This window comes from Grus americana, chromosome 1 (genome assembly GCF_028858705.1).
Source record: "Grus americana isolate bGruAme1 chromosome 1, bGruAme1.mat, whole genome shotgun sequence".
NCBI lineage: Eukaryota > Metazoa > Chordata > Aves > Gruiformes > Gruidae > Grus > Grus americana.
The window spans coordinates 24,338,438-24,355,826 of record NC_072852.1 but is presented as its reverse complement, the minus strand read 5'-3'; the positions used below and the strand labels follow the sequence as shown (position 1 = coordinate 24,355,826).

Genomic DNA, 17,389 nt, shown 5'->3' with positions numbered 1-17,389 from the left:
TAAACACATTATTTAAAATAAATATGGACTGCGTAGCCCCTCCTCTGAATAACCTCTACTACACATACTCAGTGCTGTAAATCTGCACAAAATTCTTTCTAAATTTGCTATGTTTTGGTCTAGACACAAAGTATTTATTTATTCTTGACTTTTGCACCCTTTTAGAAATATCCTGTCACAGTATGTTTCTAATGGCTAAGTAACATAGGATTTTATAAGCTAGAAGCAAAGTTGCAGACTTTGTCCAGCTAGCTTTAAATTCACTTTTAGTTATTCTGGGCTAAAAATGCCATCAAAAGAATAATACTGAATCTGTAGAACTGTCTATAGGATACTGCTTTTCCATGGTGCTGCACCTTGCAACTCAGCCACTGACACAACTTTCCATCCAATGGCTTTTGAAGGGCTCCTCAACAACCAGCTGTTTAGTAGTGTTTCCAGTGCTCGTCTCTGAGAAATTCCCCTTTAGATGGAGGGAGCTATGTCACTCTGCTTTATGATTTAATATACTATGATTAACACCACCATCAGTGTTTAATAATTTATTCTCTACCTCTTATGAAAGTGTTTTTCTGTGTATATGAAAGGCTGCTGCTGGAAGATAGGATAGGGTAATGTCAATGTCCAGTCTTGTAATCCAAAAGAATTCTCTAAGGCTTTGTATGTGAAAGGAACATCATACACTTAGAGAAGCAGTAACTGTGACATTAGGTTGACCATATATATGTTAGGAGAAAGAGCAAATCAGCTTTCAATTGCTCTTACCTGTAACACTGTTAAAAGTGCCATCTAATTCCACTGAAGACATGCTTTCCATCTGACTGTCTGCCAGATCCACAGATTCTAAGAAACTAAAAATAAATGGCTAAATATTTCACAACCTTGAGAAGTCTTTCTCATACATATATATATAACTATACATATACTTATATGAAACCTACTGTTTAGCAATAGACAGGTATAATGCTCAGACATAAGTTTTCCGGCAGAGACATAAAACCCAATTGAGCCAGAAGCTGCAGGAGTGTATATTAATGATGCAGATTAGACACTCCTTTCCAAATCACTTCTGGAACTTTGAACACAATATAGTGCCAAAAGAAATCTGTACTACTGGAAACAGAATTCCTGATAAAGGAACATGGACTTTGGTTACTTAGTCTTTCCTTAGGTATATGATGCAGTTCAGTATTTATAATATATGCTTCATTTTGAACATCTTTTAAGTCTCACTGTTTTCAAGTAACATATATACACATGCTTAAAGTGTGCTCAATTTATTTGCTCAACCATAGCTTGTATCTTGAAAAGATTACATGCCACTACAAAACAGAATAAGTATGTTAATGTGGCCAGGTCTTACTACAGCACTATAACATACAAATCTTAATTCCTATTGTATTTTCAATTTGAAAAATTAGCCTTTATTTACCAATCCCCCCAAATACTTACTCTTCATCTTAGTGGTGCTAAAGACATATTCTGTTCCAGAATTTCTGGTTCTTACATATCTTTACAATTCTAAGCCGTACAGTTGTTACATTAGCTTAGAGTTTTCCAGAATCGTCTAGGAAAAAAAATAAAAAATATGGAACTTACGCTTTTAGTTCCTTAACATCCGGGTTACTTTCTGGTAAGACTCCTATTCCTCGACCATAACAGGTGCCACCATGAAGATGAAATTCTATATGTGAGACTTCTTCATTGTCAGCACTTGCTTGTTTTGTATGAATACTGTAAATTCTCAGAAAACTTCCAATCTTGAAGAAAAAATAAAAATAAAAATTTGCTAACACAGTTAGCTATTTACTGGGAATATTCTAGGCCTCATAAAGCTTCTTCCCTGTTTTCACTGAATCACACAGAACAGCTGAAGTTGCCAGGGTCCTCTGGAGATTGCCTAGTCCAACTCCCGTGCCCAAAGCAGAGCCAAGTAGAGCAGGTTTCTTATGGCTGTTTCCAGCTGGGTTTTGAATATTTTCAAAGACAGACACTCCAAAACCTCTCTGGATGACCTGTTTGTTTTGCTTTATCAGACAACATTACGGGCAGCAAAGGCTGATTCAGAACCAGCATAAGCCTTCTTACAAAATCTGATTCTCAAGCAGCCTTAAGAAGACAGATCAAACAAGCCAGTATTTTTGTTTCCTGAGGGCACAATTTGTCTTCTACAATCACAACACAGCCCTCCGGAGACCGACGTGCTGTGATTTGTCCATGTATGACTGCACTCAGCAACTGACCTCATGTCCATCATCATGCATGGCATATCTGTTTCTGTATACATGGAAATGCATCTGCTTACCCAGATTTCTTTATCATATCTCACTCTTATCATTACACGTAATGCTTTTTCAGCACCAGGACAAAAGGTGACACACGTTAGAAATTCAAAGATTTTGGCACTGTTCCTAACTAAATACTTCGGCACTGTTAGATTTTCTCCTCACGTACATGGAGAATATGCTTCTCATTTTGCTTAGAGTTATTTTGTATTCTCTGAAACAGTTTTGTCAAGTTACACAAACACTTAGGTTAACTAATACAAGTACCTATTAAGAAAGAAGTTACGGAGTGCTAAACATCAAAAACTTCTTTATAACTTTGCTTTTATTTCAAAATACCACACATATTATCTCTCCCCTCCACAGCCCCAAAATCCCAAACTAAAACCAGGGTTCTAAAGGTAAATAATCTGGAGACTTAATGACATAGTTAATTTCCCTCTGATGTGTTTTAAAGGCCTTGAATCAAATTAACTAGCACCCAAATTAATTTTTTGAAGTATAACCTAAGATCCAGCTGACAGTTGCAAGTACACATTCAATAATCTAGATTTATATTTCTCTAAGTATCTTTTAAGTAGCCCTATATAAATGATAAATTATTTTCAATTGACTTCAATTAACATTAATATTACAGCAGCCAGTCTGTTAAGTCTTATATCAGCTTCAGCTCCCACTTTAGAGTAACTATAACCAGTAGAAACCTAAAAAGTATTCCTATTAGACTGGATTGGCCAGGTATTAGTAGGACACTTATACATGCATGTATATATGCATAAAAGCAGATAGAGTAGCATCTTTATTCTGAAATTCTCCTCTGCATCAAGGAACAGACTATGACTATATAATGCTGGTATCAAACAATAATCACATGTGGAAAAGGCAGCATATTTTCAAATTCAGACACCAGGGACATAAAAAGTATACTTCAGCCTGCACCTATTTTGCTTCTGGCATGGAGTTCTTACCAGAGTTTTAATTGATCTGCACTATTAGGGGGCTGCTCATTTTGTTCATTCAAAGCATATCAACAGGACAGCTTGTGCATTTAGATGCCAGTTAAGAGGCTTATCTAGAGGATTTTTCTTTTTTCCTTCCAGATGCTAAATTTCACTTAATTACACTGAATATCAAAAAATGCAAGAGACAGTCATATTATAAAACTAATCTAATGATTATGACAAATGCTTTTGGAGAAAGTTTTTTTTTTTTTAGTACTTAGCTAAGTTCTGCTTATCAAATAACCTTATGTCAATATAATAGTGCCAAATTACTTCCCCCCCCCCCCCGAATAATTTGTTTATAAGCAGGAAAGAGTCTATTATAATTGCAGACTTTCTTTATTTCAAAAACAATGTAAGAAAAACCTAAGTACTTACTATATGTACAAACATTAAACATGTGAGAGGAGAGCCCAGCAGCCAAGAATACAAAATTCTGGTTTTGCTTTCTAAACTTGTGCGCTGAAAGTCATGCAAAAGTCAACTGAATTGCATGTTTTAGTGCAACACTCAGCTTCCCAAGACTTATGATCACTATAAAATATATCTTCCTATATATGCATTAGATCCCTTTTCTGAAAATGTTATTAATTTATGCATTTTAATATACCTAAGAACTTTACTAAAGAGATGCATCATAATCAGCATTGCCAAATACTGAGAAAGTCCGGAAGGTCGCGAATGTCACCGCAGAGCAGCAGATCTGAGTGTGCAAGACGGAGCGCAATCTCTGCCAACTCCTTCGGGAGGCAGCATTGCTCACTGGTAGCGGCGAGAAAATGTGTGAAAGGGCTAAAAATGCTACTGTATTTCTGCTGTTTGCAGAATGCCTGCAGACTGAGCACGCTTTATATACTTGACTGAGAGGAAATTATAATCTACATTAAAGTAAACACCACGATTTACAGAGCCATCACTAAAATCTACTACAAACCCAACTCCTTACTGGAGTTTACAGCAGTTCTGTTTATGAACTACCTACCTCATTAAGAGCAAGTTCATTTAAAATGAAATTAAAGCAATAAGAACATATTTCTTGCAGTAATATAAAATATACAAATATCCTATTTGCAGTCTCAGTCAAATATGACTATTTTAAAAACACCCGTTAAGGCTAAAAAAAGAATTAAAATGAAGAAGCCACACACGCAGTTCCCTGTAACTAGCCGACTAAAACAACTTTTTAGCATAGCAAATTCTCATAATTATTTCAAAATTTATAGGGCTACATTCACGTTTAAGACACCGATGTATTCAGAATGGTCATTTATCATGGCAGTTAAATGTTCACGTTTGGCCAGAAAGACACTCATGACAATAGGCTATCTTTATATACAGGAATCACTTAACAAAATAATCTGTACTAATTTTTATGCCTATTTTATGGCTGATGATATTCAATGAGATTTCTTTGTCATCATTTTATCATACCAACAGTTTAATTTTACTGAGCAAACTGTGCACAACTTTTTGCAAATGAGAGGAAACATATACATGGTATTTGGGTGTGGTCATTTGCAATAACAAATACCAACTTAAACCCATTAAAGGGTTTGGAGGACTTGGGGGTGGCACAGGTGGTGTTGGGTTTTTTTCCCTTTTAATGAGTACAAAGACAGAAGCGGGAAAAATACCACTGACAGGTCAAAGGAATGCTGCCCAGGCCTGAAAAGTATGAAGCTAGATATTACAGCCATGTAAGTCATTTTAAGTTGCAGGTTGGAAATGTGACTCAGACACTACAAAAGCAAGCAAGACTGCTTAGTCCAAACTACTTTCAAAAAAGACATGACATTATATACAGTGGGAAGAACAGCTGAAAAGATTCAAATTCTGCACCTGACAATACATAACAAGAAGCAAATACTGTGAAACTACAAACTAGGACTTGTATGCATGCTCAAGGTTAATTGTTTTAACTGTGCTACCCAGAAAACACATGGCAACACAAAATTGATGGTGTCAAGCTGTAAGAGGAATGCACAGTACCACATAGTCAATGCATGACAGTACATAAGGAAGTCTCCAATCAGCTGTGGACAGCTGGAGCCCTACTGTGCACTGACCGACCACTGATGCTCGCTTGCCATGATTGTTGAGCACATCTAGCAAAATGCCCCAGATGGAGAAACCCATGTCACAGACCTATTCCCAAGTTGTATGGCAAGGTCTGAGTGAATCCTGAGAACCTCTGGAAAAACTGTAATAAGAAATGCTGAAGAAGAACAAACTACACCTGATGGGGAGCAAAATTGTACTCTGGAGAGTTAGTTGCAGGCTGGGGTTCTTAGAGTGACAAGAAAGCCTCATGCATTCTAGGTAGCCAGAGGAAGAGAAAAATTCGGGGAAAAAAAGCAGTGAATACCGTTGTCTTTGCTTAGTTGTAGCTCTTGTGTCTTTGTGCACCAGGAAATAATTTACTTCAGAGATGAGATTTCTGAAAATTGTGTTTGTGTTCTGCTAAGGCAGCAAATGCTGAGAAGCCACAATCTTACGCAGCAGGAAAGGGAGGCCAGTAAATATAGGGGACAAAAGTCTACTTATAGTATCAACTGTAGTGTACCTTCAATATTACTGAAGTTCTCTCCATTGAAAATTGTAAATATTATTTGACTGTCTCAGAAAATGGGATAAAATGTTCATATCTTCAGTGTCCTCTGGACAGACAATCCAAACAAGGAGCTTTTAATAAACTCTTGCAGGAATGTCCCTGACACTGTGCTCCAGGATTTGCTAAAAATTCACTGTAATACATTACGCACTTTCTCTCGACTGTAGTGTTTACTCAGAGCTTCCTCGTCTGAACACGTGCCTACAGATACAATTTTAAAATGAGAACAAATATTTCTTTTTTTTTTTCTTCAATCTGTCCTTCTTGGTATTAAAGCTATGTAAAAGTGATTGTTCCTACATAAAATGCCATTTCAGGGCTGCAACTGTCATTGCAAATGGTACACAACAACATGAGAGAGTGTAACCTAACAATTCCATAACAATTTACATTAAAAAAAGGCAATTTAAGTTACTGTCAAAAGCAGAAGAGATGGCTGAAAAATAGTGCTCTTTTATTGTTTCTGAAGCCATAAACTGGCTAAACATCTAGTACAGTTCCTGTCCACATTGTTCTCGTGCTCACACTCGGGAAGGTGCACATGCATACACTAAACACTCTCCGGTTTTACACTTCTACATAAATGATTTTTTTTTTTTAAAAACACCTTTGCGTAACAGGACCCTGAACTAAAAATATTATACAGATTAATACAAAGTATTTCAATTATACTTTTTTACGATAAGACATAATTTCCATTAATATTTAGAAATCTTCCATTTGAGGAAGAGTCATCCAAAATTTTATTATCTCTAGATTATTCTGTGAAATAAAATTAATTGCATGTTTTGCAACCTGAACTTAATAAATCTTCCTGATGTTTAATTGTTAGGATATCAGCACTTTTTCTTCAATAACTCCACTAAGACAACTGACTAAAATGTGGTGTTCAAAAACAATCTAGCTTAAAACTTCTACAGCTTGCATGAGTGAAACTAATGCAACTTTGGACACAGTCAGAAGGAGAAAAACAGCGCGTGTTGCTGAGTTGGTCAAACCAGGTTTCCTAACAGTCTCCTTTGACATTAGAGCTTTGGCTACACAGGGCAGTATCCAGCAAAGGCACAGATACTACAGAGATAAGAAAGAAAGGGCTTATAGGAAGGAAAAAAATGGAGAGAACTGATGAAGACATCCCACATACTCAACAGGAATTCCTGAATATAAATAGGAGAGACAAATAAAGGGAGTATCATCAGCTACTCAAGAAAATACATTTTATTAATATTAAAATATTTTTTCCCTTAATTTTGAAAGCATATCTCTTCACTGGAACATCTGCAGTTATTTATATTCATAAATTACACTAGTTAGCAAGAGAAAAATTCTGGAAGAGAACCTGTAATTAATGAAATACTTTTGTGAGTAAGTTTTGTTATGAATACTTACATAAAGTCAAGTTATTTTGCTATCTGTCATTTACTTACGAACAGGCATTAATATATCAAACTGATTTCATGTCTGCTGATAGCCCCAGCCTAACAAATGGCTATCACTTATCTTTATTTTCTGGTAAACACTTTCCTAAAAACGATGTTTGGGTATAAAGGGCAAGGCATAAAATGAAAGATGTGTTCTTTGCTAATATACTGTATTCAGAAGCAAGATGGCAGTATTGCTGAAGATCAAATGTTTAATTATGTTGTTGTTTTCTCTATCTAAGCATAATCAACATTACTGACCCACTAAATGAAGACTGCACTGCAAATTGCAGAAGTTTATAGAACAGAAAATCTTTTATTGACTTTAGAATTACGGGCCTTTAATGAGACTACAAATTTAACCCCACTTTATATAATTTTAAAAAACCATTCTAAAGCACAGAATACATTTTCTGAGTGCATTATTTTCACTGGATTATATATCATATTACAGTGTCTGGAAAGAACTGCTTAATTGAAAGAATTTTTTTCATGGCAATTTTAGGGTAATGAGGCTGTTTTACAGATGTTGAAGAAGTTTTGCATTCAAATAAAAGGTATGGGAAATACAGTGAAAGATAAGAGGAACATTTGAAACTAACAGCAAAACTGAATTGATACATTCTCTGAAATTAGTTCTAAGCAGAAAATAGGCCACAAAATGAAAGCTAGAAATACCAAACTGTGCATTACCTTAAGTGATTTTGCCAGTTGTACATGGTTATCATAGACTAGAATGTCCACTGTTAGATTTCGCAGCTGATGGAGAAGAACTTTTTCTCCTTCCAGGTCTCTTGCTTCCACAGGCACCTTCCATGTTGGGTAGGGACATTTTGTGCCATCCCACACCTGCAATGAAATTGAACTATTTCAATATGCTCAGAATACTTTAGATTGAGATTTTAAAGAACTTGGGTGGTTTTTTTTTTTTTTTAACAAATTTGTTGCTTGATTAAAAACTGGTAACAATAAGAAATCTTAATTAGAGTCTCAGTCTTAAAGTCCTTAAATTACTTAAATTGGATTTTATGGCACTTTTTTTTAATTATTATTCTTTACAGAGTATAATAATACCCTCTATAGAGAATATGATCAAGTGTTAAAACCTGGGATTTGTTAATATTTAAAAAAAAAATAAATCAGTGGTAGCAAAACCTAAAGTGTTTATCTAGCCCTTACATCTATTAGAATTCACCATATTCAGAACTGTCTATATTTACTATTTTAATCCTGCTATAGTTTTTTTTAAACCACTCCAGCTAGTTTGTGAAGACTGTGCACAGTATATACTCCCTTAATTACTGATGATCTCCTACATCAGTATACACTGCTAGTTATCCAGAACATATTAGAAAAACATCAGTATTTAACGTATAGTTAATAATGAGGATTCTAAAAATGGTTTGCTGAAAGCTAAGTTCCTGATACACTGAACTATTGAAATATCAACCAAAATAATGGTCTGAAACACTGGCACAGAAAAAGAAAAATCTAGAGCTATTTGACTATAAGACTGAAATGCTGCATTTCATAGGATTTCATGCATATAGGTTCAACAGAAGCTAATTTTCAGAGTTTCTGATACCAAGGCATTTGTCCCATGAGTTAGGCACTGAAGAGGGGGAGAAAAAAAAAAGACACCAAAGCTTAATTTTTAAAGAGTTTCTACCCCTTATGCTTAACTGCTGTGGATCAAAGGACCCTCAGGAAAAGATCTAAGAACCAGCAAAGCCATGTGTAAATACACTGAGAATAACTCATGGTTGAAATACTCATCCCAAATCAAGAGATAAAAGTGAAAACTGTTCACAGTGAAAATGACCCATAACATCAAATTAATGTTCCCAAATAAGAGTGTATTCTGAAACACCCAGATAATGAGGTGGTACATGCTGCCACAGATTAAAAAACACCCTGTTTTCTTCTGATCCTGTACCATGAAATACTTAAAACCACTTCTGAAAGAGAGGCTGCCCATTGCTTGAATTAGCAAACCTTTTCGAGAACTGAGCATGAGAAATATAGATTCAGTGCGGTACATATTACAAATTTAGTCACTCTGACAAAATAAAGAACCTTAAGTTTGTCAAGTTTCCCCATTATTTTTCATCTGGCTTTCCTTGGGACACTTTGGTAGTTCTACACTTAAGAGATACATCTGAAAAATGGTTTGAATCCTGAATAACAGGATCAGATATAAGGATATAAGGATGACTACTTAGTTTTTCTAGTGAAGGACATTTTAAAGCTAACAGGGCTAACAGGGCATGTTTTGAAGGAATTTGAAAGCTTTCTTTACAAGAAAAAAACCCAACAATCCTTAGAAGAGTACTTGGGTTTGGTTTTTATGTGCACAAATATGAAAATAGATCAAGCTCTCTACCTCAGGGGCTTGCCAGCTTCACTTTACTCAAATTATGGATGAAAGCACAGAAGCCCTGGTTTCAAACACCAACACTGGTCTAAAAGCCAACACTAATTAAATTAATTCCGGATAACAAATGGTTCCATTACTAGTCATGAACAGACTGAAGATAAGGAATAGTTAGTGACAAACTTCGATCACCACGGTCAGCAAAACACTGAAATAGGAGAGACACACTGAAACCTGTTTCTCTCTTCAGCAGAGTATGCTAATTGTATGACATAGCTTTACACAGACAATTTAACTGACAGACAGAAGGAAAGGAAAGAATAATAGTAAAACTCTTATGAAAGGCATAAATGACAGAATAATTTCCAGTGTATTTTTTAGTCTCCATCAGTTTGAATAACAAAATTCTCAGAAAAAGGTATGCACTAACAAGTTAGCGATACCGTCTTTATGCCATGTCAGCCTCAGGCGCTGTACATATCCCAATTAATTTATCAAGCGTAATATTGAAAGTTATGCTATGGGTGATGCACAAAATCACAGAAAATCATTTTAGTTGTCTTTGAAGCAATCCCCACTAGTTACACAAGCTCAACGCTTAAAGTAATCATTATATTTTATAGTATAATCAATGATTAACATAACTGATATACTTGGAATGACATGATAAATTTAAATCATTATTATAAAACGTATAACCAAAATAATATAATACTAATACTTCATGATCACTCCATTTGAGCTGGTATTGAATTTGGTGGTTGTTTTTTTGTTTGTTTAGCGAATCAACAAAATAATCAGAGATCTGTCCATATTTTTTGAGAAAGGCTTCTCTTCTATCATGACCAACATTTGATATGAGAAAGGGATTTTGCCCAGCTTGAAAAATGGAGGAATTAGCAACAGCGTATCAACATTAGTCTACCATTTTTAAGCTTGTCTGATGTATTTTAATACATATTTAAGTATTCAATATTTTATACTACTAAAAAATACACTGTCAATGGAATTATGTAACAGAAAAATTGATCTACTGTTATTTGATTTCAAACTTTTACCTTTCTGAGTCTATCCTAAATTCCCCCCCAAGTCATTATCTTTATTATACAAAACTGACAAAATCAACTTCAGCTTTTACAACACAGAAAAGAGCGTAAAGAAATGTTAATAATTTACGAAAGCACTTGTCTCTGTCCTTGCAAAGGGTCCTTCAATGCTGAACATATACTTACTAATGAACAACTTAATTACAGTCCACAAAGTTCTGAAGTTTAACTAGGTCTCATTTGACATTTATTTCACAAGGGATAATTAAATGGAAATATTTTTAACAGCTGCAAAGCATATTATAGGATGACACTTAAGGTTTGCTTCTGTGTAGTGCATGCATTGTTCTACATGAGAAAAATCTTTGATGCTTTAATGAAGTAATAATGCAGTGTGCTGTTTCTAAAAATGTTGTAACAAAACAGTTTAATACAGCAGAACCAATAAATAATTTTATGAAGTCATAAAATGAAAACACGCTGTTCATCACTCACATTTTAACAGTCAACTTATAAAAGGAAGAAAAAGAAAAGAGGCATTTCAGAATAACACTAGACTGATACATCTGGAGCTAAATCCAAGAAAATTATGCAAACCTCCTTTTTATTTAGCTGATGTGAAGGATCACCCTTGGAAAGTACTGTGCTGTTGTGTAGCACTTTGCGTTTTGTACTTCCAGTAAGCACTGATCCCCAAAGCACTTCTGTATAACTAAAAGAAGCTACTTAAAAATCCATCAAGATAGGTAACATAATCCATTCCTTCATTTCCTAGATAGTGCTAGTTACTGCATTAATTACATCTATCAGATCTAGAAAAACAAGCAATATTTGCTGCTAACTAAAAAACAAGGTTAAAATTTAAAACTAAAAAATATTTTTCAACTTCAAGAAATCTTGCAGTATTTATCTACAAATGTTTGTGAAATGATGATCCATATCAATGCTATCTTACAAAACCTCTCTAAAGAAATGTCAGATGAACAACTTTAAAGAGAACTAGGATTTCTGTTTTGTTTTCAGATGAATAAAATGGTCAAGGATCATAAATTTGCTTAACCTTGAAATATTTACCTACATAATATTATTTAAATCAATGAAGATGTCTGTTTTATAAAAATTACAATGTCTTAATAAATCAATCCAACAAATTATTTAAAAATAAATAAATCTACCTTTAGAAGAAAAGAAGATCCATCCACTTTTGCTTTTCCTACCAGCTGACAAGTGAGATCAAAGAACAGCATTGGCTGAACACCAGACAATTTCGCTGCTGGTCCAGAGATGGAAAGATTACTGGCTGCCCAAACACGTAATTCTTCTATTGTCTTCTGTTCTTCATCCATGAAAGTGTACACTTTGCTAGAGGTTCGAGGAACTACTGGTGCTCCTACAGTTCCATCAAATGTCAAGGATGCAAATCCCACACTGGTAATTCCCTGCATCTGTCCATTGTATTCCCTGATCTGCAACAAAACATGAATAAAAAAATGGTTGCACTGCATTGAAATATACATACATTTCTGTTTCATCATATGCATGAAGAATAGACCATTGATCATTTTTGTTCCTGGTGTTATTAGAAGGTAGTCAAAAGAAAAACAAAACAAAAAAGGAAATTAATTTTAACAATGAAACAAAGTCAATCAGCAGAAAATATAATCACCCACAGTGTTTTTTTTAAAGAGGCAGGCTAATACCTACTTGTAAATACACAGCATCAGTGCAGAGTATTTTATTCACAAATCTCAAAATGTTTGTGTGGGGAACACATCAGGATTGCTTTTACAGATGGGGAAGCTGAGGCATGATATAAATTAATTTTTAGCTATCACACAGAAGAGCGATGGAAGAGGAAAGGTGTTATTTCTGCCTCTCACAATAGCTCCGTTTCCTGATATAACGGAACTGAAGAAGAAAATATCAGTTCTAGGAGCTATTTTTTTTTCTATAAAGCAAACAGTGACCAGCTTTCATCCCTTGAATTATGAATACAGCTTTCACAATTACTCTTTCGTCTACTGCCCTGCACATGGCAGGTCCCCTGTATCCTACTGATTTAGCTGTGTATCTACTACCATATAAAACACAGTGTTCAAAGTCTAAAGCATTCCTTCAAGGATCTAGTCAAGTCTTATTGTTCCCTGCACTTTTTATATATCTCAAAGCACTGCATGACTCATTATCCAGAAATCTCAAACTGGCTGTTTTGATCCATCCCTTTTTAATTAAAATTTGCTTAGCAAAAAAGCAACAAGACTTCTGAATACAGCATTTGTGAGAATCTAGTTTAGGATTCCCAGTGCTTAATTTTCAAATGGTTGAAAATCCTACTGACTGAAAACTGCAGAATCTGAAAGGTGTGACAGAAGTTCTAAACAGCAACAATTTTTAACCAAAACACTGCCAACAATTTACGCCTGAATTTTATACGCACACTGAAATTTAAAAAGCACACAAATCAAATATTCCTTGGAAATTCACACACGAAGCAGTTCAATCTTGGTGACAGGAACTCCTTTAATCCCTGCTACTTTGACATAATCCATAAATGCATTAAGGATCATCTCTAGGATAAACTTTAATTTACTTAAGCATTCTCCAGACCTGACCAATGGAGTACATCAATTCATGATATAGTTTTTCTTCACTGTAACTCTGAAAAGCCTTAGTCTTTCAATATTTAGATTTAAATATTGAAAATACAAGAAAAGTCAATGGACAGATCAGGAAAATACATAGTTTCTTAATCAATTCATGCCTGTTACCCATGATCTGGAAAAAAATGTTCCACTATAACACTAAGATGTTATCTAATATACGTAGATTTAATTTAGTTGCTGCCACTGGCATTATATTCCATAGTTTCTCAGAACAGGTAACACGCAGAGGGGAGAAAAACTGTCTTTCATCACTTTTACTCATTCATCCGCTATCAAAAGATACTTCAAGCGTATTTTTAGGTATCTTTTCTGACATGTCAAATGTTTATCAAAGTGTTTTAATTTCCAATTTACCTAATTTACTTCTTCACTACTTCTTTTTAAATCATCATCAAAATATTTTGACTTCTTTCTTACTAAAAATTCTGTCCTAGACCTGTATCCTATTTATGAAGGCTCTAAACGAGGAAAACAGTTCAAAAACTATTTTGTCTCCCTGGGCTTCCACTAATATTTCACTACAGACTATTTTTCCCATTTCCTAAATCCTTTATGTCACGTTTTGAGCATTCATAAGGCTGTGCTTCAACATAACTGTACTTCTGACATCTCCTAGTACCCTCATTTAGTGGATTTGAATCAGCCTTAATGTAGGGAAAGGCAGTTATAAAATAACAAAAGAAACGCGAGAAGGTAAACCTGAAGTGTCATGATGAGAAAATTACCAATGATCTTGAAGCACAACCGAATGTCCTTAGGCATAGGTACGTGGAGAAGCCATTGAGTGGTCTCAAAGGTAAACAGCATTCAACAACATTATTTAGTGAACAACAGAACAAACAGGAAAAGTAAACGTAGAATGAGTTACAGAACAATATATTTCACAGCTGGAAAATTACTTATGTCAGTCCCACAGAACAGATGACAGTCAACAGAAACTCTCTGGGCTTGTCCTTTAAAAACAAATCATTGCTGAAGTGATGAGGAATCACTGGAGTGTAAAATGAACAAAATCCGTAGGCAAATGTTGTTTCATTATGGCACTCTAAGCAGATCTCAGATCAAGTTAAACAGTGATACTGTAAACTAGTTATATTTTCCACACATAAACGATTTTGAAATGGAATTAAACTTAGGGAAAAGACCTAATCTGAGATTTTTGTATATGATGAGAATTCCCACTATCAGATTTCTGTGTCATTTCTAGAGGTGTTTGGGATTTTTTTAAAAAATCATTGGTGGGGGGAAGAACAGGGAAGGGGGTAGATGGCTATCACTTTAAAAATTCCCTGAGAATTTTAAATAAATTCAATAAATAGTGGTTGCTAAACAAAAATATCTTCTGAGACAAAAATGGAGCAGATAGTATGTATTTGGCTTGTTCTAAGCAGGAAAGTAAATCCAACACATATTGTGGGAGTTTTTGGCATAGTTTTTATAAACTAAAGAACAAAAGGTGAAATGTCACCTCAACAAACTGCATGGACAATAAACTCTAGTGACTTCTATCCTGAATATGCTAAGTGAAAAGAAGAATATCTTGAAATATTTATAAGTAGATTTACAGCAACTTAAACCACCTGAACTTTTTTTTTTTTTTTTTAACTGAAGCTGGTGTTATCCACCTCACTCAATGGAAGAGAAAAGTGTGAGAGTAAGTAATATATAAAGCTGGAATAATAGCATCTCCAAGGTAGTTTTCCATCAAAACTGACTGCTAAATTGCAGAAACAAAGGGTTATTACGAAACCACTGCAGTCACAGATCATTGTAGAATATCAAAAAAATGCCTGGTAAAACAACACATGCTAAGCTAATGTACACATTCTTACACTAAGAAGGGGGATTTCCTAAAATAAATTTAACTAGTCATTTGAGGAAAGATCAGAAATTCAAGATAGTATTTTGAAACATTAGTACATTAAGCTTAGAACTTGATTATTATCTACATATATAAAATTATTTTAAGACAGCAAGCTGTGTTGTGGTTTGTTGGGTTTTTTTACTTGAATTATTGCATTGTCTGAAATGCACTGTCCAAACTTCTGTTCCAATTTGAGTATGCATTCAGCTCAAGGCCTCATGGTAAGGTATCTTTTACCTAAGCAAAAGTGAAAAACTTATGATCCCTGTGATTCATGGTTGGCAACAAAATGATAGAAGATCAACGTTCACATGCTGCTACCCAGTCTTCTCTTAACTGCAGAAACTTAGTACATGTGAGATACTAGTGAAAACCAAAGAAAGAGTTAAAAATTGCCTACAGGCAATGCATTTGCAAGAATTATAGATATTGTGGCAAGCAAAATATTCCCCTCAGTTAAACACATCCATAGAAGCACACGCCACTCAGACCCAAACAGGGTTCGGTTGACGTAGAAGCAAGACATCTTATGCAAATAAGCTGGGACAAAGGAAAAATCCCCCTCTCCTCAAACACAGAAGCCTCCAGGAGCAAAAAACTTTATGAAGGTAGAGATGGGGTTACAGATGGCTGTACTGAAAAAGGATACTGTCCAAGTACTAGAAGGGTATGGCGTAATCACAGAACCACAGGATTTTGGTTGGCAGGGACCTCAGGAGATCATGAGGTCCTTGGTCAGGTCAAGGCTGTTGTCAACGCTGTGTCACAGCAGGCTTTGGCTAGTTAAGCGTTGAAAAATTCCAAGCATGAAGACTCCAGAACTTCCCCAGGTAACCTCTTTCAGTAACGCACTTCTAGTCAACAACCATCCTTGGAAACATTCCCTTTGCCATGCACTACGACTCAGCATCTCTAGATCCATGAAGTTCCCCAGTACAGATTACTATATATTTTGATTGTATTGAATGTTTAAAAAGATCTGTAGGAATTTGGGAAAAAGTCCTGCACATGGATTATGTTTCAAGGGAAACTCCATCCAAAAAACAACACAGGAACTTGGGATATATGCAAAAAAAAGAACACAATATACTAGGTGCCACAAACTCTTCTGATTTGTTCTTATAAATGATGGCTATGAAAAAGGATTTCTTTCTAGAAGATGGATAAAAAAATTACCTTATGCTAGGGATGGGGTTCCAAGTCCCAAAGGGATGCTCTTCAATTTTCCCCATTTACTCGCCACCTTACACAAAGTTTTAGAGACAGAACACTGCACTTTAACTTGAAAAATGGTCTAGAACAGCTGGAGCAGAGACTTGATGGAAAAACACAAACAAATAAAATATAGGTTTTCCATTGTGTCAAGACAAAAAATTAGTTCACTTAGGAATTCAGCTTATTTCCTTGGCTTGCTTCTTTTCTGTTTTTGACTGCACCAATAGTCAATACAGAACGGAATGGCATCTAAGAGCCACTGGTCCAAGACAGCATGGGTTTCAGACCTGTCTGAACTGAAACGCAGAGCTTTTAAAACTTAGAAACATCCCATAAGTATTGCTTGCCATTTCAGGAGTGATGGGTTATAAACAAAGGTTGCTTTCTTCGGTTAAATGCTATTACTTTATCAGTGGTTCTGACATTTTAAATAAGAAACAAATCAGAAGAAGGTTAAGAAGGTGTCTTGTTAAGAAATTATGTTTATATGCCTCGAACTAGCTGAAAAAAACCCCAAAAGAATTGTCCTGAAGTCTTTTAGGGTATGAATGGGCTCAACAATGGCCTTTCTATTAAATAGGAGTTGCTCCTTTGTGTTATTGACTTCTAAGAGAAAAATCAAAGTCCTGGATTTATGATGATTTGTCCATCTCGGAGGCTTGAGCAACTGAATACAATACACTGTATTTCCAGCATCACCTACAATAATTTTAATAACTAATCCCCTTAATTTGTCCCTGTTATACTACTGCTGAAACTCTTGAGCTTTATTAGGAATTGCACAGGACTAAGAGTCTAAAAAAGTTAGAGTAAGACCTTTGGAGACATTTCTCACTAGCCCTCTCCAGACCTGGCAACATCAAAACAACTTCAGTCCCACAATCTGGAACCCCAAATTTTTAAAACTAA

General features: G+C 35.1%; 1 protein-coding gene across 4 annotated transcripts in view; it reads right to left on the bottom strand.

The window, feature by feature from the left end:
• The window catches only part of POT1 (protection of telomeres 1), a 76,149-nt gene that overhangs the window by 18,311 nt on the left and 40,449 nt on the right, over positions 1–17,389 (bottom strand). For 3 of the 4 annotated variants that reach the window (XM_054826948.1, XM_054826938.1, XM_054826966.1), the window contains 4 exons: positions 11,914–12,204; positions 8,012–8,167; positions 1,600–1,760; positions 766–851 (listed from right to left, as the gene is read on the bottom strand). In XM_054826948.1, the coding sequence (XP_054682923.1) occupies positions 766–851; positions 1,600–1,760; positions 8,012–8,167; positions 11,914–12,204 (694 nt within the window). Of the gene's footprint in view, positions 1–765; positions 852–1,599; positions 1,761–8,011; positions 8,168–11,913; positions 12,205–14,126; positions 14,948–17,389 lie in introns of those variants that run through there. The other variant, XM_054826958.1, reaches the window with a different exon arrangement.